This window comes from Cryptomeria japonica, chromosome 1 (assembly GCF_030272615.1).
Source record: "Cryptomeria japonica chromosome 1, Sugi_1.0, whole genome shotgun sequence".
Classification (NCBI taxonomy): Eukaryota; Viridiplantae; Streptophyta; class Pinopsida; order Cupressales; family Cupressaceae; genus Cryptomeria; species Cryptomeria japonica.
Window position 1 is genome coordinate 314,279,464 of NC_081405.1, and position 24,757 is coordinate 314,304,220.

General features: G+C 33.3%; 1 protein-coding gene across 1 annotated transcript; it reads right to left on the minus strand.

Moving 5' to 3' along the window:
* Window positions 1-1,924: 1,924 nt before the first annotated feature.
* Window positions 1,925-4,201, minus strand: LOC131857380 (uncharacterized). Its single transcript, XM_059209867.1, has one exon. It carries the CDS (start codon window positions 4,199-4,201, stop codon window positions 1,925-1,927), a length of 2,277 nt encoding a protein of 758 aa, XP_059065850.1.
* Between the last annotated feature and the right edge of the window lie 20,556 nt (window positions 4,202-24,757).

The following is a 24,757-nucleotide window of genomic DNA, read 5'->3' on the forward strand; positions in this document are numbered from 1 at the left end:
AGATGCCTTGAAAAATATTCCAATCCAAGATTCTTGAAAAAATTATGTATCCAAGAACAAACATTTTTAGGTTTGGGAAAAAAATAAAAAAAGGTGTTTCAAAGACTCATATTGCCCACAAAAGACACTAGGGTTAGGGATTTCCATATGGGATAATTTGGAGCCAATTAGAAGCCTTAGGAAAAAATACTCTAAGAAAAGTGAGCAAATTTTAGTTTCAAAACTATTTACAATATAGTGTGAAATATGCATTTCCAAATAGAAACTATTGATTGCAAATGCCACCATTAACTCATAATGGGAATTGAAGATAAATGAGAAGAGAAGCAATCATATTCATGTTGTAGTCTATGATTTTTAAAAATTGTATGTAGTTGCCATTTCCACCCTTTCCATTAAGTTTTGTAGGAATTGATATCAATTTTGTGAATCATATTAGTCAAAATCCCCCCTATACCTATCTCAAGAGATTCATGATTTTGATTAGAAAGGTGAAACTTTCCCTTAGATATATTCCATGATAGGAAACTTATGGAGGCCTTAGAGAAAAGATCCCAAGTAGTTTTAATTTATTTTTCAAAAAATGTCAAGGCACAAACCCAAGCCATCCCCATAAGTGGATATTTGAAATAGGGGACAACCAAACATTTTGGTAATCTATGAAAATACCACTATGGAAGTGAGAACCATTCCAAAAAAGCTAAAGCTTCGTGACTTCCCAAGCTTTCCAAATGATTTATATTAGAAAAGCCCCTTGGATATGAAAAAACAAGTTCATGATAAGAAGGGTATGAAGGCCAATCCCGTTCTAAGCAGACAACCTAACAAGATGACTAAAAGAAATATATTGGTACACTAAATTTTTTTAGTGTTTGTTGTCCTAGAAGACACAAATAATCTACTTTATGTGAAGAGCCAAACCTTGACACCAAGTGCATAGTAACTTGAATCCTCTAGACTCATAGGGAAAGAAGAAAAATTGCCAAGCCACATGATGAAATCCCCCATGATTGTTTAAAGATGCCCAAAAACAATCACAAAGAAGCTTTGCCAGTTTTATGTATAAAGTGTTATTAGAAACCCAACATGAAGAGTAATTAATATATATGGATAGACAATTTCTGTTTGACCATAACAACAAATAAATTAAAAGAAATATTTTTTTTAATAGATAAATTACTAGAAGGGCCAATACCCATTTAATTATATAAAAAAAACATAATTTACATACTTCATATTTACATCCTTTAAAACAGAGCATCTCGCCCGAGTCTTCATCCCCTTAATTATGCAGTTCATGACAGAAACTTAACCCTTCTTATTACAGAAATTAAAAGAAATATTGCCGAAGTGGAATTAGAAATATGAGTTCAAAAATATTCTCTTTATTTCCCTACAAAGAAAACTAGAGCAATAATGTTGTCGAATCATTCAAAACCGTTTGCAACAGATCTGCATCATTCCCTACCTCAATGTTCTCTACTTCAGCGTTGGCTCTATTTGAATCCCATAACTAGAAAGAACATATAAATATAGATATATTTAAAAAAATAAAATAATATAGAATACTTATTTCATTCATCTGAATCAGACCTAGGAATATTTGTTGCGTCAGAGTTGCTGCCGTACATATTTCTGAGCACAGATGATCAATTTTTATCCCCAGAAGATATCTCGGGCTACAAAGAAATATATAATATAATATATTTTGTAAAAGATACTATTACAAAGGACAATGAATATAGACCCGAGTCACACCTCTGAGAGTTACACATGCAATAAATCTGAAGCACAGAAAATAAGATTTGACATAATTAAGGGATATGGAAAGGTTAATCTTTTCTGCGTAGGTCCAACCCGCAGTTATAGCACGCTCAAAAAAGTAAAGCAAAACGCAATTTCTTACACACTTGACAACAAATTTTTATTGGGCTTGTCCCTCGGTGGATTCTGACATCTCCCAGATGAGCTTCAATTCGCTGCCCTCGACAACTTTCTTGCACTTACCAGCTATATGGAATGCCTCCCACATGTCGTCTTCCTGGAATTCTAGCGCCCATTCTCCAAAGCTCCTTACCAGCATCTTAGGCAATCGTTCCAGGCAATCAACAATTACATCACCTAAACAGTTATGCAAGTAATCCACCAATTCCTTGAGATTGTTATCATTGCGGCTATTGAGTATTTTGCATACCCTATACATGCTGTAACTGGGTACAATTTTATTCCAGTCCTTTGAATCCTGTGGCCCATCACCGATACGCCTAGCTGCTTTCTCTACGTCTGGACGAGTTTGTTCACCTTCTAACAGCTTCTGGATTCTGAGCTGCTCCTCAGCCTTTTCTAAAAAATCATCAAGGGCTCTCTTAGGATCATTAGTTGTGGATACCTGTGAAGAATCATGCATTTTCTCCAGTTCTTCAAATTCCTTGTCGGCAACCATGCTTACCAGGTCCGCTTCAAAGTCGAAAACTTGAGTCACATTAATACTATTTGGCTGTTCTGAATTGGAACTTTCAACAAAGGTCATCAAGTCCCAAGCTTGCTTGTAAGCTTTTATAGCTTCACCTTTCTTTCTGCCATCTGCTTCTAGTTTGATGATGATCCTCAGCAATGATACTGCTGTCATCTTCCACCAACTCTCGTTGAGTGCAGGAAAATACACCTTTACAAGCGGCAAACTTTCAAGCCGATATACAAATCTTTCGTCATAAGGTGTATCAGGGCGTTCCTTAATTAGGTCGATCAACCCCTGGCACTCGCTCTTCTTCCCGTTTTCAATGCGATCTCTGGCTTGACCGATCGAAGCTTTGTTGGTTAACCACAGACTTGCCGGCTTTTCTCCCGGCATGCACAGGTGCTCCAATACTTTCTTGTAATTCCCCAATTCATCCTCTGATGGATGGTCTTTGAACAAATGCGTGTCTTTTCCTATTACAGCCCTCCGCATTAACGTCGAGCCGAAAAACATCTCTGAGAAAAGCCAACAGCATTTGCTGAACCAGACGAGAAACTTTTGCAATGCCCAAACAAAGTAGAGTAACTTATGCAACTTGAATTTTGTAAACACTTTCATAAAGATGCCGCCAAAACAAGTTTTATCAGCTGCGGGCTTTTGGTCCCTGCGCCACTGTTGTAGGTCATACATATTTATCAGCTCCGAGATGCTCCTTGTCCAAAAATCCTCTACAGAGCACCGTGGCCAAGAAGGAGGACACTTAATCCCTTTCCTAAAGAATATTGGAAAATAGATGACTGCCCTGAACCACCTTCGGAAGATGACCAACCCGCCCAATGCTACAAAGAGACACTGCAACCCGAAAGTTGTGTGTCTCAACCAATCCAGTCCATCATCATAATGGATAATATTAGACCTCAGCTTTAATGTTTTAGCTATGAACAACACAATGCAAATAGAAACCACCAGTCCGGTCGATGAGCTCAACACTGATCTCGCAATCACATATTGAGGCTGAGCAGCACGACAGAGAAGCCATGATTTGAGTACCTCATCTTCGAATTTCTCCCAACACTCCTTAGCCTGATGAGGTTTATTCAACGAAATTGCTGAATTTATCCTCTGTTTGAGCATGCAGCGAACAGTTTTGCCAGCTAAAATTGCAGAGACTAGTAACAAAATGAGCAATACAATTGCCACCAAGAAAACAGAGCTGGATACAATGAACCAGATTTTTATTTTGGGATTATGTTGCCATTGATCAAAGAAATCATAAACATAATTGTAATCTACCTTAAGGATTACGTTTCCGGCCTTGTGTACATAGAAAAGCTCCGAGATAATAGCTGTGAACAAACTGACAACCAGCGCAACAATATCGCTAGAGGCCCGAGCGGAGCCACGAGTGGCCATACCTGGTAGCAAATAGCCAATGAACACACAGATCACAAGCCTTCCACTATCAATCACCAATTGATTGCCAAGCAACTTGGCTATATCGGTATGATTGGGAGTGTCAGAAAAGCTTATATTGCTATAGTCCAGATAACTCAGAACTTGGATGCTTAAAGCACTTAGGATCAAAGCCTTGCCCGGTATCCACCATGTACGTGGTTTGCTCTTAATTGCGTTCCAGATATCCAGTAAGATAAGACAAGTAAAATAAAAGAGCCCGAATGACATCCCGCAAAGTTTTATTGCAGGCAGCACGAGCGAAGACATTTTGGGTTGGTCATCTGCCATTGAAATTAGAAAATGCTTATAACAGACGAGCAGCAGGAGAATGCTTTCAATACAATGTCATGTAATCTTTATATCCCGATCTTTCTTATCTATGAGGCATGTCCCATTTACTTGGAGTATTATAAATCATGAAAAGGGTAAAAGAGTATGTTGAAATCTTGAATTAAAGTCAGAAGATGTGCAATAAATGCAAATTATTCCTCCAGGACCACGTAGATAAGAAAGTTATTTGAGTAAGAAAAGAAATGAATACCAGTGGAGCATGTGTTTATACCTTGAACTTTCTAATCTGTTAGGCAATAGAAGAAATCAAATAAAGAAGACTAAATCAACGATGAAAGATTCGATGACTTATTTGGTGAATGGCAATTATTTATAATTTAAAGAATCAGGACAATCATAATGTTCTAATGAAATAATTGAGCTCCCAAACATTTCTAATTATACGTGAACATCACTCGAGCATATATGCATTTAAAGTTTAGAAATTATTTTCTTATTGGTTTTATATCTTGGTCTTTTGATTGTGTATTGTTGGTTGCATGTGACTTGTTTTTTAATTTTATTCTCTCTTTTCTTTTGTTGATGTGTTTCCTCAACTATGCATGCTTACATTTTTTCAAATTCTTTGTTTTCTTATTTTTCACTTTTCTTATATTTTTCATTATCTTAATTTTTCTAGCTCATTTTATTTTATATTTGCTTTTTGAGCTTATTTATTAGCGATTTTATTTTTCATATCTTTTGAATTTAGTTTTTCATATAATCTTGTTACTTTCTAATTATATGATTGTTATACATGATGTTTCTCTTACAATCTTCATGACTGCTCACATATCATATCATGTCTATAATTATGATATTTAGCATATGTTGAGCACATTCCTATGTCTTATCTTTGATCGTATGTTTCAATATCATACTCTTATAATTACATTTAAATTGTGAACATTTTGCCTCTCCCACATCATTTCAATTTGTGCATGTATTCCCTCATTATATTTATATGGATACCCTCTTAGAATAGGAGAGTACCCTCTTATATTGGGCTAATCTTTCATTCTTCATGCGTTTCATATGATACTATTACTTATCATTTTATATTGGGAGGCATTATGTCTTCCCCCATTATTACCTTCCTAGGCCAATGTTACCACTAGGAACATATTTCTTTACCTATATAACTACGTGTTCGCAACCTTAGATTCCAAAGTGCTGAATGTGTTTGTCTAATTACTTATGTGCCTACATGGACATTTTTTTTATTTTTGTTCATTAAGGATCGCATTAGCATTTTTCATATGCTTAAATTAGGATAAAATTATACAATTATGATTTATCTCTAGCCCATACAATGTTCATCATTTATTTTTCTAGATATATTACTCTCTTATTATGTGATTCATTAATTTCCGTTACTACCTTAGATGAATTACACCTTTTGTTTTCAATTATACATTGTGTATTACCTACTTCCTTCAATTTCTTACATCCTATAAGTGCGCCTAATATAAGGGGACACATTCTATCAATAACATTTCTATTTTGATATTATGAATATTCAAATGTAGCTACATAAAGATTCATCGCCATATTTATATGAGTCTTATCACATAATATGGCATTGTTTGATATATCACATGACAACATGCTCTACCCCTTTTTTTTTAAGAAAGTTTTCCTAAACCAATCATGTTTCATTTGTTTAAGTTTTTATTTCTTAAACAATTTTAGAAGGCTATGATTATGTTAAGTTTCTTTTGTGAGATAGATAATACTCAAACCATATTCTTTCTTCGATTTGATTTTGCCATTGAGCATGCATACCATAGGATGAACATAGAGATATCTAGGAGGGTCCTTTACTTTATATGGAGTAAATATCCATTTTACATATTTTAGTAGCTATTTTTATGCAAATTTGTGAGTCCTCATATACGTTGAGTTACATGATCATTTTAGGATTTGCATACAACTCAAAGTGGGTGCAAAATATAATGATGAATTTTGTCTACCTTGCCATTTCCTATTTAACCCTGGGCTCATTTTGAGAACATATCTTGATACAATTATATATTGACAAAAGAGATGATCATGTGCAAATTTGGACTCAATCTTATAGTGTTCACCTATTTGCATTTACACATTCTCCCCCATATTTAATTATACCTTCTCAATTCCTAAATATTTTTCAATATCACAAACATTTATTGCATCATCCATATCTTAGCAGTCATTCCCTATATAAACATTATTTGTCTTTAATCTTAGTTTAATATAATAAGTGCAAGATTGATGTCACATCCATGAACTCCAAATGTTCTCAAATTTATATTCAAATTTGGTCAATTCTTTCTCATTTCACTATTTGTAAAGTGTTAAAAAATATACATATTTAAATAACATTGAGTGAGCATTTATTAAAGAAATATATCGATTAGTGCACCAAAGTGAACACCGTTCACTTTTAAAGTATCATCTAGGAAATATGCACATGTTCTTATGAATTGCCAATTGTTATCACAACTATAATACCTATCTCTTTAAGAGGTTGAGCTAGGAGAATTTCTCCCCTAGAAATCTAGCAACCTCTTTGACATGTTTCTAAATATTGTTAGTCCTTATGATAGAGTATATATTTGAGAATTTAGTATATTAGAATGCATAAATGCCCAATCAATATGATTATATCCAAACCTTTTGAAATGGCTTATAGCTACATGTTCAATCACAACAAAATTATGGGCTTGTGTAGAATCCAAAAGAAAGAACACATTTAGATTTCTAATTTTTCTATGCTTAAGTAGTATAATTTTTTTGTGAATGTCATAATTATCTCCCTTCAACATTTTGAGAGTTAAGTAACTATTATCTTTTGTGGTTACCTTTCTAACTTAAAATTGAATTATAAATTATCATTCTCACAATTCTTAATCGGTTAACCAAACCTAATTTAAGCTTGTATCAATATATTACATTTAATAAACATACCTTATTTTCATTTCCCAAAAAAATCATCCTAAATATTTCTAAAAAAATAAAATAAATATTATAAATGACTCTTGTATGTCATATTTTGTTACTTCAATTTAATAATTGAAAATGTATCTTATACTATCATTTTTTTATATAAATAACATAATGTTTTCTTTTTAATTTTTTAAAACAATAGAACCATTGTTTATTTAAATGAGAAAACTGCTTTTTCTTTTAATTATTATTATTACGTGACGTCTTAATCAGAATTTCACATTGTTTCCTGACAAGTAATCGTTTTTTTTGGAATCCGTTGTCAGTGAAAGCTACATTTGGCGCACTGATCATGCCCATAAGTTACTTCTCTGGATGCTCTAGTCACTTCTGCTCTTGCTTTTGTAATTTTCTGTGATGGTAAGCTGCACATTACAGAATCATCAAAGCAAAAGAACAGAAGTACCTACAGCCACTGAAGGCGATGGTTACACAGCAGAATAATAAACTGTACACATTACAGTCACTTCTGCTTTTGCTTTTGTAGTTTTCTGGGATGGAAAGCTACACATTGCAGAATCACCGAGGGAAAAGAAGAGAAGTACATACAGCTGCCCAAGGCGATGATCACATACTAAAATTATAAACTCTCACTTTATCTTTATGACGCTATAGGGTTCTCTAAGACAATGGAAGAAAGCGCCTGGGTGGGATCTTCATGTTTTTCATATTGCTGGATTATCTTCTAAGCCGACAAATGATTCTTACTTTTGAAAACTTGTGGAAATTTGGAAAAGATATGAGAATATCTCCACTTATTGCTTTTGCCCCCGTCACTTCTGTTTTTGCTTTTACAATTTTGTGGGATGGGAAGCTACAGATTACAGAATTACCAAGACAAAAGAACGGAAGTACCTGCAGCCGCTGAACACGATGATTACACAGCAGGATAATAAATTTCCACTTTATCTTTGTGACGCTATAGGGTGCCCTAAAACAGGGGAATTAAGCGCGTGGGCGGGATCTTTCACGTTTCCCATATTGCTGGATGAGTTTCTAAGCCGACAAAGGATTGTTTCTTTTGAAAACTTGTAGAAAACTGGAAAGATGTGAGAATATCAGAACTTTAATGCTCTTTTTTTCAGAAGTAAAATAACATCAAGGAAGAGCCTTTTTAAAGTTTTAGTTCCTTTGTGAGTGGTGGGAAGGTATAGTTCTTAACTTGTAATGTCCGCAAGTATAATGGACTGTTTTCTACGCAATTTTCCTCAACTATTCCTTTCTTTAAATTTTTCATTTTTAAATTCATTTATTAGTCCTTGTTATGGAATTATAGCAGATCTACGCAATTTTTAATTAGAAGATTTTTTTGTACTTTTAGTATCAAATATGTTGTTTAATTTTGTTCAATTGTAAGATAATGTTTGAATATGTTAAGTTAAAAGTTTGTAAGGTGAAAAGTTAAAAAAATAGTTTTTGTTATTTTGTGAATGGTTTTCATTTTGGTTTGTAGATTGTCAAAAGAGATAATAGTTATTATGAGGCACAATATGGTTATATTTAGGTAGGTGTGTCTAAATAAATTCAAATTTTGTGGGGTCCTGAACTGCGCATCTTATTATTTTTAATTTATAAGCAATTTGGCTCTCCAAACATACACTTTTGAAATAGCCCCTTGACACCTACATATATTGGTAGATTAGTCATGGTATCTACAATATCCTCTATATCAAATTGATCTCTTTGTGTTCATCTTATTGATATTCAAAGCTTCAAATGACATATTGTAAATCTCATAGTTCTCTTTAGCTACTTCTTAATAGAAGCCATTGAAATGATGAAATAATTGATTAGATGAGGTTATTAATTTGGGTGCATTCATGATCTACAATGTTGCACAACAAACATGGATAGTATGTAGTGTAGATTATCTAGGGAAGGATCCTCATGGATAGAACATTAATAGAAAATTAGATTGACATAGTTATATTGTTCAATAGATTTTATGTCAAACCCAAATTATTTTATCTAATTGACATGCAATTGCAAGTATCAGATGATAATTATTAGGCTATGATCTAAGGGTATGTGGGGTCTTCACCTCATGCGTTATCTATTTCGCTTGAAGGGGAATTAAACTTTAGTTGATGGCATGATAAAGGAACATTACATTTCCCTCACTACTTGTCCTCAACCAAATAATATAAAAATATTTAGTCATTAGCATGAATTTCACTATTTATAAACTAAGGAAGATGTGCAATTTTAGCAAGGATTCTAGATAATTGATTGAATAGTATATTTTTCTTTGGCATCTCGTCTATAGATTGATCATGTCATTCCTATGACTTATTTTCTTAATCGCTCTCTTTATGGTTATAGATGGAAAAAAATGCATAGTAGTGTAAATGCAAGATCTATTGAATGAGTGTAATTTATTTTTATTGTTATGTGTATGTGAACATTGAGGGATAAAATATGACCAAAATATGTTATCCAAGTAATCTAAAAGATAATATACTCACATTATAAACTAAAATAATTTCCATATTATAATAACCTAATGTGTGAGCTCTACAATTAACCTGTGTACTGAGGATTTCAAAATTTTGTGCTTAAAGAGAGAGATCTCAATCATGAATGTAGGGGCCTTGAGGGCTCCACAAAATATGCATCTTGGGTTAAGAGACCATACTACCAAGGGGGAGGGGTAATGGAAACCTTGGAACCTATCCCCTTAGGGTAATAGTTCAACTCTATCCCATTCGATAATGTGTTGAAGGCTGGCTAAGATGACAATGGGGAGCTTTTGAAACTTGAACCATTTTCTGGTTGGGTGCTCCCACATCCTGGGTGGATAAAATTATTAGTAGAAACAATAGAAAATCAAATAGCTCTTCATCATCTACCATCAAATTTTTTGGAGGTGTTACCAAGGTTTCCCTTTGAGAAACTTTTATGGATGAATCTGCATCACACCTAATGATCACCCTTATTGGTAAGTTTTACTCTTTCAAACCCAATGTTGACTTACTTTTCCAATGGGCCTCTACTGCTTGGAATTTTAAGGGTAGTGTGACTGTTAGTGAAATGGTAGAAGGGTATTCTTAATTAGATTTTCTATTAAAGAATATATGCGCAAAGTCCTTTCAAAGGGACCCTGGTTCTTTGATAAAGGGTGCCATAAGGGTCTTTCACTGTACAAGTCGAAGCTTAGTTTCAACCTTACAGTGGATCTAGGTTGTGTTTCTTCTACTTGGGTTTGACTTCTAGGCCTTCCCTTGGACTAATGGAGTCCAAATATCCTTAAGAGTATTGCAGATTCTCTTGGGATTTTGGTCACCATAGGAAAAGTTACCCTCAAGAAATTTCACCTTATCTTTAGTAGACTATGTGTGAATGTTGAAGTAACCCAAAATAATACCCTAAACTCTAAATTTGGTAAATGGTATTAAACTAGTCTATGTGAATCCTGGCTTTTTATTATTTTTTTGCTAAAAATAGTAATAGACTTGGTCTATGAACAAAGTGACAACCAGTATAACAATATCACTAGAGGCATGAGTGGAGCCATGAGTGGCCTTTCTAGTAACAAATATTCAGTGACCCCCCATGATCAGTCACCAACTTATTGGCAAGCAACTTGGCTACTTTTTAAGGATTGGGTGTGTCTCAAAAACTTATATCACTATAGACCAATTATTTAGAATTTATATGCTTAAAATACTAGGATAAAATCTTTTCCTAGTATCAACCATGTATGTGGTTTTATACTCAATGCCATCCATTTATCCAGAAATATAAGACAAATAAAATAAAATAAATGTAATGACATCCCACTTAGTTTTATGGCATGCAACATGAGCGATGACATTTTGTGTTGGTTACTTGCCATTGAAAATAGAAATTTCTTATAGAAGAGCAACAAAAGGATACTTTAAATACAATTCCATGTAATCTTTATACCTTGAGCTTTCTAAGAATCTAGGCTACTCCTAAATACTTGTAGTATTAAAAATCATAGAAAAGAGGAAATAGTATGCTAAATATTGAATCACATAGATAACAAAGATACATGACTGAGAAAATAAATGAATATGAATTGAGATTTTGTTTATACCTTCAATTTTCTAATCTATTAGGCAATAAAAGAAAGCAAATAAAGAAGAATAAATCAATGATGAAAGATTCGATGACTTATATGTTGAGTGAAAATGAATTATAATTTAAAGAATGAGAATAATCAAAATCTTTACATCAAATAATTGAGGTCCCAAAATTTCCTAATTATACATGAACATCACTCTAGCATGTATGTATTTCCCCCCTCCCCCCCCTCCTGCTCTTTTCCTTTCTTGATATATTTTCTCAAGTATGCCTGTTTACATTTTCTCAATTTCTCAATTTCATTAATTTTGAATTTTCTTATGTTTATTACTATCTTATTTTTACTAGCTAATCTTATATATCCTTATTAATATTCACTCCTTCACCTTATTCAATACTAATTTTACCATCCATATGTTTTGAATTTAGTTTCTAATATAACTTTGTTACTTTCTAATCATGGTTGTCCATATTTCATATCATGCCTATAATTATGATATTTAGCATAAGTAGACCACATTCCCATATTTTGTCTTTATCCTATGTTTCAATATAAAAAACTTAGAGTTACATCTATATGGTGAATATTATGCTTTCCCCATATCATTTGTACATATATTTCATTTTTATATTTCTAGGGATACCATCTTAGAATAGGAGAGTACCCTCTTATATTGGGATAATTATTCCTTCGCCACTCCTTTCCTATGATACTATTGCTTATATTTTTACATTGGGAGGTATTATTTTCCCCAACAATTACCTTGAGATCAAGTTCCTAGACCAATGTTACTAGTAGGGACCTATTTGCTTACCTTTATAATCACATGTGCATAGCCTTAGATTCCACATTGGAAGAATGTGTCCCTCTAATTATCTTATGTACCTACACGGACATTTTTACTCATTAAGAGTCAAATTAAAAATTTTCATTTGTTCATATAGGGATAAACTAATACTATTAACATTTATCTCTAGCCCATACAATTTTCATTCTTTATTGTTCTAGACATATTAATTGATTATTACATGAGGCATTTATTATTTTTACTACCTTAGATGAGTTACCCTTTTAGTTTATAATTATACATCGTGTATTATGTCCCTCCTTCGACTTATTACATACTATATAGATACATTCAATTATGTGTGGACACGTACTATTAGTAACACTTCTATTTTGATTTTATGTATTTTTTAATGTAGTTACATAGATATTCATCACAATGTCTAGATGAGGCTTATCACATACTATGACATTATCTGATATGCCACATGAAAACATGTTACATTGTTACTTTTTCTAAAAGAAAAATTTCCTAATCCAATTATTTTTTATTTCTACAAATTTTTTATTTCTTAGACAATTGAAGAAGGTTGTAATTGTGCTAAGTTTATTTGTGAGTGAGAATTTTTTATTGTTGATTCTTCCTTTGAGAAAGTGTACCAAAGGATGAATAGAGATATGTATAGTAGGCTCGTTTATCTTATATGGAGCAAATATCCATTTATAATATTTTAGGATTTATGTTCATGAAAGTTTGTGACTGCTCATTTCCCTTGAGTTACATGATCATTTTGAGTTTTACTTAAAACTTGAAGTGGATGTAAAATATAATAATGAAATTTTCTTATTTTTTCATTTCCCATTTAGTCTTGGGCTCATTTTGAGAAAATGTCTTGATATAATTACATATTGACAAATGAAACAATCTTCTATAAGTTGACACAATCTCATAGCGTTCACCTATCTGGATTTACATTTACTCCCCCATATTTAATTATACCTTATGAATTTGTAATTTTTTTTCCATATTGCTTACATTTATTGAATCATTTGTATCTAAACAATCATTCCCTATATGAGAATGATTTCTCCCTTATCCCACATCATCTTAGTAATTACATGATTGAATCTAGATCTATGAACTCTAAATTTTCTCAAATTTAATTTCAAATTCGGTCAATTCTTTTCCATTTATCTAGTTGTTAACAGTTGAAAAAAATAAAATATTTTAGTGATTAGTAATATTTAATGGTATTTAAATATATATATTTGGCCATTGATTTGCATATTGTACTCTAAATTTTTTAGAATATTGAGTGAGCATTTATTAGAGGAATATATTAATTGCTGCACTAAAGAGAACTTTGTTTACTTTTAAAGTATCATCTAGAACATATGCATGTGTTCTTATGAATTTCAAATCTTTATCTCAACCATAAAGCCTATATCTTCAAGAGGTTGACCGACGCCAATTTCGTTTACTTTTAAATTGTTTCGACATAAGAACGATTATGTGGCCTTCACAAATGACGTCGTAATCAGGATTTTCCATTGTTTCATGACAGGTCATCTGATTTTAGGAGTCCATTGTATATGAAAGATACAGTTGACATACTAATGATGCCCATAAGCTACTTCATTGTATGCACCAGTTACTTCTGCTTTTGCTTTGTTAATTTTCTGGGATGAGAAGTAGAGAGTATAGAATGACAGGCAAAAGAACAGAAGTACCTACAGCCGCTGAACACGATGATTACACAGCAGAATAATAAACTCCCACTTTATCTTTATGACGCAATAGGGTGCACGAAAACAATGGAAGAAAGCGCCTGGGTGGCATCTTTCACGTTTCCCATATTGCTGGACTAGCTTCTAAGCCGACAAAGGATTGTTTCTTTTGAAAACTTGTAGAAAATTGGAAAGATGTGTGAATATCCCCACTTAATGCTCTTTTCCCTAGAAGTAAAATATTTTTTAAGGAAGAGCCTTTTTAAAGTTTTAGCAACACTGTGAGAAGTGGGAGGGTATAATTCTTAACTTGTAAGGTCTGCAAGTATAATGGACTGCTTTCAATCCAATTCCCCTTAACTATTCCATTCTTTGAATTTTTTATTTTCTAATTCATTGTATGGAATTATAGCATTCATTTATTTTTTAATTAGATTGCGTTTTGTATTTTTAGTATCAAATCTATTGTTTTATTTTGTTCAATTATAGAGTAATGTTTTAATATGTTTAGTTGAATGTTTGTAAGTTAAAAAGTACTTTTTTGTTATTTTGCAATTTTCAAGTGTTCTTTATTTAGTTTGTAGATTGTCAAGGGAAAAATAATAACTATTGTGAGGTATAAATTGGTGGGGTCTTTAACTATGAATGTTACTATATTTATTAATAAGAAATAAGATGTGTTGTACACCTCATTTAGGAAAACTTTAGGACTACAAATATGTGTGTATTAATTATCCCCTCCAAACACATAATTTAGAAATAGGCCCTTGACACCTACCTATATTGGTAGATTACTCCTAGCATCTACAATATTCTCTCTATCAAATTGAGCTCTTTGTGTTCAAATTATTGATATTCAAGGCTTCAAATGACATATTGTGAATCTCGTAGTTTTGTTTAGCTACTTCTTAAAAGAAGACATTGTAAGGATGAAAGAATTGATTAGATGAGGTTATTAAACTGGGTGCATTCATGATCTAGAATGATACATATCAAACATGGATAATACATAGCAGAGATTAGCTAGTGAAAGAAGCTTGTGGGTGGAATAGTAATAAAAAAGTAGATTGACATAGTTTTATTGTTTGATAGATTGAATGTAAAGCCCAATTTATTTTTCCTACTTGATATGTGATTGTAAGTCTAAGATGATATTTATTTGGCTAAGATCTAAGGGTATGAAGTGTACCCATTTTACCAAAGTCACTTACTACAACATGTTGGTGTCATACCTTACTCATTACACTTGAATGGGAATCAAACTTTAGTGGATAGTGTAGTAAAGGAACATACCATCTCCCTTTCTAGTTGTCCTCAACCAATTTATATACAACCATTTATTCATTGGCATGGATTTCACTATTTATATGCTAAGGAGGATGTGTATTTTTACCAAGTATTTTAGAAATTGATTGTATTATGATGCATCGTTCTTTGACATTTTCATTATAGATTGATTGTGCCTTCCCTATGAATTATTTCTTAATCACTCTCTTTGTTGGTTATAGATAAAAAAAAATCTTAATGATGTTATTAATAATCTAATGAATGAGTGCAATTTGTATTTGACTTTATGTGTGCATGAATATTGACGGATAAAATATTATCAATTTTTTTTCCAAGTAATCTAAAAGATAATGTATTCACATTATGAAATCATAAATCTCTCATGTTATAAAAAGGATGTGTGATCTTTGCAACTTTCGCGTGCACTGAGGATTTCAAATTTCTATTTTCAAAGTGGGCGACATTAATCATAGAGGGAGGCCCCATGCAAGCTCCCTAGAATACTCATATTGATTTGGGAGACCATGCTACCATGGGATAAAGGAAAATTCCAACCTTAGAACCTATCCCTTGAATAAAATAGTTGACACTATTGTTGGCAGCAACCAAGAAGGAAGACTAAGAGGGGGGGCAATGAATCAGTCTTCGCCGTATTAGAAAATCACAAAACAAAGATCTGATAAACTGTAGTAATAAGATAGATAAGAAAATTGAAAGCACACCACACAACACCAAGATTTTGACATGGAAAACCTACCAACAGTAAGATGATAGTCTGCAGTAGTATGTGGAAATATTACAATGGGGAATGCACATGCATTCAGACACACTACCTAGAGCTCACTGCTCAAATGATTATGGCCTGGAAGGATACAAACCTCAGGGAAGTCTCATTGACTTACTATAAGTTTTGGACTACAAACCAGAAGAAATGAACTGAAAGAATAGCATCTCTAAATGCCTGATTACAGTTCTGGTTAAGCACAGTTGTTTTCTCTGCAACACCAATCTCCACACAATTACAATACTAAAAGATGGAATCTTGTTCACGCATAAACCTCTCACTGATAATGCAAACACAACAAAAAATACTAAACTACATGAATATATCACCTATATATACAAATCAACAACGTTGACAACAAGGTCAGCTAAACCCTCAACCCTCAATTACAAAATTACATTACACGATACAAAGATTGACCACTAGACCAATATAATTATTTACATGACATAACATGAACCTAAATCAAATTCCCAAATGCACAAATCCACCAGAAATCATTCAAAGATCAACCGTAACATGCTATACTACCAAGAAAACCGCATAACACAAAAATTATCACTGGTTGATGGAAACCACAAAAAAATCACATAGTGATTAGTGCAGATCGACAAGAAAAATAGGACACACCTAGGAAACACTAGCAAGAACATTAGGATCATCAGTAACTGCTACACCAACACCACTTATCAAATCTTCATACGTCAACATCTGAAAGCTCAAGAATTCAACAACTATCATGAATAAAGATAACCTATGGAGCACCAAATCATGATCTATCTAAAATAAAGATACACAAGACCATCTCAAACAATATCCCAAAATATTGGCACAAGATTTGATCATATCGAAATATACCGGAGGATATACTGGACTCTACAAAACAGTGATCAACAAAACAACACTACAAACTAGATCATAAGATCTTCCCAATCTGCAATCACTAGAGCAATACATAGGAATATGTTGACATCAATGAAAACAACATATCCTAGCAGTAGCAATGACCAACAATATCCAACAACTATCCCATCTAATAATGTGTTAGATGCTGGCTCAAATGATTAAATTATTGGTCGAAATAATATCACGTCAAAAAACTCTACTTAATCTACTATCAATGCTTCAACAAATGGTATTAAGGTTATCCTTCAAAATAATTTTATGGATGAATCTACTCTATACTTGATGATCACCCTTATTCATAAGTTTTACTCTTTCAGACCCAATATTAACTTAGTTTGCTAATGGGCCTCTACTACTTGGAATTTGAAGGCCAATGTGTCTATTAGTGTAGATAATTTATCCTTATTTAATTTTTTTATTAAAGAAGATATTATCAAATTCCTTTCGAAGGGACCATAGTTCTTTGATTAAGGGCACCATAAGGTTGTTTCCCTCTATATATGGAAGGCTAGTTTTATCCTTGTTGTGGATCTAGGCCATTTTATTCCTACATGGGTTTGACTTCTAAGGCTTTCCCTAAAGTATTGGAGTCCAAATATCCATAGGAGTATTGCAGATCTCTTTGGGGTTTGCGTCACAGTAGACAAAGTTACCCTAAGGAATCTCACATTGTCTTTACTATTGTAGCATCCTAAATTGTACTCCCTTCAAATTTTATCCTCACTTAGGTTGTCAATTTGGCACTCATGCTCTAAGGTCTGATTGAAGCTCTGATTCTACTCATACCATGTAACAAACTCAAATTTTCACTATGTAAATTTCTCTCCCCTTAATCATAGGACCTTGATGTCCAGAAGTAGAGTGTTGGATGCCATATTCCTCAAGGACCAGGGCGTCCAATACCATGGTCCTCTCAAAAAGGGCCCATTTTTAGGCCTGATAATGGTAACTCAATTTGAGAGAGAGCCTAGATCTCGTGTTAGCCATTGTCACAAAATTAATTTTTTTTTTGACTGGCATGTATAAAAGGAGGTCTATCCTTCTCATTTTGATATAGAAAAATCATAATTCAAATTCATTAAGCAAAATTGAGATCCAACAAATTCAAGTGTACAAGAAATCAGTCTTCTATCAATCATTAGAGTATAAATTAAGTCAAGATTCAAGCATTGGAGTTGACATTCATGTTCTATGTTTTGTGAAGACTATCTACATGAAAAGCTAATTCCTTGTGAAGATAAACATAACTGAATAAAAGGTATATCACTAGTGTTTTAGACATTTCCAGCCTTTCCCTCAAAAGGAAAACATTTTCATTATAGTAATTCATTTACATTTCAATTCTATTTCATGGTTAACTCTAAAACCTGGGTTTGACCTAAGGCAAACCCTATTTCCACCCATTCCCCTTTTTCACTATGTGCAAGAACATGTACAAAGATGCATTTCAGAGGAACAACAAGATTCACGGAGACAAATAGGTGCCCTTTTGGACGGCAACAAGTTTGGAGGACCAAGGTGATCACCACCATGGTCCCGACAATTCAAGCCAAGTTCATGGCAGTAGATCCAAACCTTCACCTACTACTCAGATTTAGGTTTGTGGCTCCATTTAATGACTATAACCCATTATTTATGCATAATTTCTTCAATATCCACACATTTACCCTCATCTTTGATTAAATCAATTCAATTTAAAGGGAAAGAAGAGTCTCATCTAGGAAATTAAGAATCTGATCAAAACCTAGATCTATCAATGATAGTTCTATCAAATTCCATCTTTCCCTAATGTAATGGTCCCTAAGGAAATATTAGTGGTTTTACTACATTAAAAGGTAAAACCCTTATTTTCACCCCTTTACAGTTAAACTATGTGTGAATGTTGAAGTAAACAAGCCACTACTCTAAAGTATTTTCCTAAACTCTAAATTTTATAAATGGTGTTAGCCTATTGTCTATGAGAATGCTAGCATTTTTTTGCATAAAATGTAATAGATTTGGCCACCTTGAAAAACAATTTCTTATTCCTTCCATCCAAAATCTACACAAGAAGGATAAGAAAATAGAAAGAGGTCCCCCTAATCAATGTTTGATTAATGAATGATAAATATCTACCCACTAGCCTCTTAATTATAAGTAGACCCAAGTTCAAATAAATCCCGCCTCTAAAGAAAGTAACCCTTCCCCATTGATACCTGATATTCTATAGAATATTGTAACCCTAGACTCTAATATTTTCCAAGAAGGACAAATCTTAGAGGATAATATGAAAAATTATTAGAAAGAGGAGAGGGGCCTAGTTGCTAAAAAATAATTCAATGTGTTGAAACCTCAAGATCCAAATATGGAAGGACAAGATAATAAAGTGATGGACTTAGTTGTTCAAGATTGAATCAATAAGGTAACCCTCCAGGAACCCAATAAGAGATAATGAGACCTAAAGTTTAGTTAAACACTGAAGAGCAACACTTAATCAACAATAAAGAGAGGAAGTGGAGTCCTTAATTAAGGATCTTAACCTGAGCTTGGAATATTCTTAGATGAGCTATTAAGTCAACCTTATTAGTAGAAGTTCTTCTCTTTCTAAATACCCCCCTAGAACCCCTTTCGATCAACTATAAGTTAAACTAGACTCTAGTAGGAAGTAAAAATGATAAAAGATAGGAGAAAAAAAAGTTGATGTAGGAACAAATATAAAACAAGAAATACTTATGCATAGAGGAACTCATAAAAGAGAAACAACTAAGATTATAACAATAGAAACATAGAGGATACTTTATAATGTATCAAGGGCTAAAAGACCAAAGAAAAAAAGATCCTTTCTTGGAACACAAGAGGACTAAATATTCCTCATAAACAACATATTTTGAAGTATACTGTAATTGATAAAAAATAAGATATTGTTCTATTACAGGAATACAAGATGTCTAAATCAATTTTTGTTAAAATGATAGAAAAATTAGGGCAATTTTGAATTATAGCGTTAGCCCTGTTGATGGTGCCTTGGTGGATTGTGACCAATGTGGAATCCTCTTACTACTAAAGGTGTTAATATTGATCAATGTAAAAATAAATTTTATATTTCTTTCTCTATTGTATTCTCTATTGTATCCTTATTGATAAATGGACTATTGTCAATATGTATTTCCCAAACACTAGAACTACTAGAGAAAAATTATGGGAAAAAATATCTCTTTATAGATTCACATCAAGATTGTCACTAAATGCTTAATGGAGATTTTTACACCCTTTAAAACACCAATTTTTTTAAATTTGTCTCAAGGACTATTCAACAATATTTTTATCCTTCTTGAAACTATGGATTATCAAGGGTTTCAATTCTCTACTCTTGTCTCTTTCTAACTTGATATCAGGCAACTCCCTTCCCAATATTTTGTCTCATGGGGTATATTTCTCTTTTCTTTTTTCTTTTCTCTCTTATTGTCTCATCTAATGAAATTCGTCCAATTAAATTCTTCTACTTTTATATGGCATTGGGGATGGGTCCTTGTCTAGGGGTTGTTACTCTTTAAAACATCTTTTCATATGTTTTTTTAAAAAAAAAATTGTTGAAAGATTAGGGTTTCCACCACAAGATGTAGTAAAATCAATAATTTTTACTTAGGGACCTTTACATTCAAAGGAGGGGTTGAATCCAATAGATTTAGTCACAAACCAGTAGGATAAGGACTAAAAATACTGATTGGATTCAAGGTGTGAATCCGTTTAACCTCTTTTATAAGTTGAATTGCCAAAATTAGGGTAAAGTGATGGAAATGAGAATAAAAACATGCAAACTATGACCTATAGTCATCAAATTGAGCCACACACATAGATCAGAGAAATATAAGAAAACTCAGATCTGGTCCCTGAAGGAGCTCCTAAATTGTCAGGACCATGGTGGTGGTCGCCTTGGTCCTCCACACTTTTTGCACATCAAAGGGGGATTGATTCATCACTATAAATAATTCTTATTCTGAAGGTTACAACTTTGTACCTATTTTCTACACATAGAATGAAGGGTAAATAGGTTGGGAATAAGGATTTTCCTAAGTCAAACCATAGTTTAGGAATTAACCTTCATTGAAATATTGTAAATACTAAAATAAATAATGAAAGGATATACCTCAAATCTTCAATGACTAATTATGATATTTTTCTTCTTAAATGTAATCACATATATTGTATTAAATGGCATTAACATGAAAAAACCCTAATCACACATATATGTTGGCATATGAATGATGTAATGCTACTCCACAATTGATTAATGAAGATATGAAACCTTGAAGGCCTCTAAAAATTCTTGATGATGAATACTTGAATGCTTGAATGCTTGATATCTTGTGATTATAATTTCACTCTTATATATCTAGAATGAGAGAGGAAGTCCTCCTTATATACTTTCCTATTAGGAAAACATCTTAATTTTCTGACAAGGGAGACATGGAGATCACATTCCCTCCAACTCCTTATGACCATCGTGAGGGGCCAAATTAGGTTCCTATTTGGGAGGACCAAGGTGCCATGACCTGGTCCCAACGAGGACCATGGAACCATGCCCTAGTACTACCCCATTATAGGACAAGGACCAAGGGCCATGCAAGGTGTAAGGTGAAAATAAGGCATGCTTTAAATGATATAAGCATAATTAGGTCTTAATTAAGCAGTGGAGTACACACACTAAGGTGAGGGCCCGAAATGTAGACCAAATTGTAAGGGAGTACAATTTAGGATGCTACATTTTGATGGTATGATGAAAGAATAAGTATCCGGTAGAATACTTAGAGGGGGAGGTGAATCAGTATATTAAAAAACTGATACAAAGTTCCCAAACTCAAACTCAGTCAAACAAAGTAAACATATCTTATTCAAGATCAATATTCATAACAATTCTTAATCATAACTCAACATATTCATCTCTCAATGCTTCTACTTAACATACCTTACCAAAAGTTAACCAAATCAACAAATAAGATCATAACCAAAAAAGCATTCACCACTTGACACAAATGATACGTGGAAAACCCAAATAGGTAAAAACCACGGTGAGATGAAACTCACAAGAATAGCTATCTGAACTCTTCTAAATTTTTCCTTGTTAGGAGCCAAGCTTGTTAAAGCTTTACAATAAGTCTTGTTAAGAACTAATTTCGGTTAGGAATCACCTAGTTAAGGGATTTACAAATATGCCTTGATGAAAAGCACAATACCCTTTTAGGAGTAACCTTGCTAGAGGATATAAGAATCCAATCTAATGGACCACCTTGCTAGAGGATTCAATGAGTAACCAAGCTTGTTAGAGCTCACCCGGTTAAGGGATTTCACTTCTACTGTAATTGTTAGAAAACTACAGGTTTTCTTAATTTGTCTGAGTAGCACTACATTTACTTGATCAAATCCTTCTAAGCTTCAATCTGCCTTCACTCAAAGTGCAGATCCATTCACGAGTTAGGCAACTACACAGTCAACTAATTTAAATCAATCTTGCCAACAACCTTTACAAACAACTTCATTGACCTTAAATACAAATCAATTAGGTGGGTAACATAACAAAAACCTAATTCTCATCATCGAGATTACAAACAAATTGGTATAATCTTGAGCGCTAGAAATCATGAAAATCTCTCCACATTGTTCAAGAAAATTCCAACTGCTCCATGATCACCGCTTCATCAGACTTTGTAACTCATCACGCGTTGTGCATTAGATGCAATCCACATTTCTCCTTCCCTAGGCAAAAAACAAATGTGCCAAAACAATTTAAACATATCCTCATACAATGATCACACGTGTCTCCATCATTACCGCTTATTAGATAATAAATCAACAAACTTGATTGGTTAGGGTTTAATAGCTGATAAGGTTTACCGGTTACATTACATAGAAAGGTTTAACCCTTTACACTGGTTCACCGATTCAACTCACAAACTTTACATACTGGTTTACAACATCTTCCACAAAGCTCATCTTATCGATTACTAGTCAATATAAAAAACAACAATATCGGCAATAACATGAATACAATTACCGGTTTAATTGGCATCAATGACAACATATCATTAATGTAAACTCTATGCAAAATTCCAACAATCTCCCCCTTTGGAATTGATGGCAATACAAATATCAATGCCTCTGATTGATACTGAGATTGGTGAATAGGAATTCTGGTTTACATTACCAAGTATTCACCTTGCTACTGTCTGTCTTCAGCCTGCCACTGGTTCACCTAATTAGACACATAATTCTTCTCCACCTTTGACAGGAATGCCAAAGTGAAAGTAAAAAAAGTAATTCTTCTCTCACTATGCATCAACATTATTCTACAAGTTGATGCTCCCCCTATGGAATACATCCACTTCTTCATCAATCCATGTAAAATTCTGCAAGTGGTTTAGGGACTGATGCAATCAACGTCATGCTCAACTAACTTCTTGAAGAGGGACAACCCCCAATTGAATTCTAAGATACTCGAAAGTGGTCTTAGGCAGAGGTTTGGTAAAGATATCTGCAAGCTACTCCTTGGTAGAAACATGCTCCAAGATAACATCTTTACTTTGAACTTTTTTCCTCAAGAAGTGATATTTCAATTCAATGTGCTTAGTTCTTGTGTGCAAAACGAGATTTTTAGAAATGTTTATTGCACTTGTATTATCACACAAAAAATTTATTGGTTATGAGATTTCCATCTTCAAACCTTCCAAAATGTGCCTCATCCACATAGCTTGTGTGCAATTCATATAAGATTCTACATACTTAGCTTCAACAGTAGATTGTGAAGTGCAACTCTTCTTTTTACTACTCCATGAAACTAGCCTTCCTCCTAGAAAGAATGCTCCACCGACAGTACTCTTTTGGTCATCAATATTTACTGCCCAATTAGCATCTGTGTATGCTCTCAAATCAAAATTTCCACCATAAAGATACCATAACCCATAGTCAATAGTACCTTTCAGATATCTAAAAGTTCTCTTGGTTTCTATCAGATGTGCCTCCTTTGGATTCTTCTGAAATCTAGCAAGAATACCAACTACATGGGCAATATCCAATCGACTGTGAACAACATAGCATAATTTGCCAATCATTGACCTGCATTCCTTTTCATCTATAGACTTAGGTGCATCTTCCTTGGACAATTTACAACCTATAACCATTGGGGTTCGAAATGGTTTATAGTCACTCATACCAAAAGTCTTCAAAACCTCTTTCACATACTTGGATTGAGTAAAGAAAATACCATTCTTCATCTTCTGTATCTGTAAGTCTATGAAATTTTTTATTTCCCCTACTAATGACATATCAAATTAATTCATCATTTCATCTGCAAAATAATTACTCATGTCATCATTACCTCCAAATATAATGTCATCTACAAATACTTCACTGACCAGTATTTCATCTCCTTCAGGCTTGAGATAAATGTTGTTGTCATCACTGGTTCTAGAAAAGCCTATCTTCATCAGATGAGTATGAAGCCATTCATACCATGCTCTGGTTGCCTGCTTTAATCTATACAAAGCTTTATGCAATTTGCATACCATGTCTTCCTTATCTGTCAAAGCATAACCATCAGGTTGCTCTATACAAACCTCTTCTTCCAGTATCCCATTCAAGAATGCAGACTTAACATCCATCTGGTATACCTTGAACTTCTTATGTGTTGCAAACGCAAGTAATGTTCTTACACTTTCCAGTCTTGCTACTAGTGCAAAAGTTTCTCCATAGTCTTCTCCTTCTTCTTGCGCATAACCTTTGCATACTAATCTTGCATTATTACGAACTACAACACGATCTTCATTTAATTTATTTATGAACACCCATTTAGTACCTATAGCATTCTTGTTTATCGGTTAGGGTACTAGGGTTCAAGTGTTGTTCTTCTCAATTTGATCCAACTCCTCCTCCATCGATTTCACCCAATGATCATCACGAAATGTCTCCTTAGAACTTCTAGGTTCAAAGGTGGAGATCATGAAAGAGTTTGCTC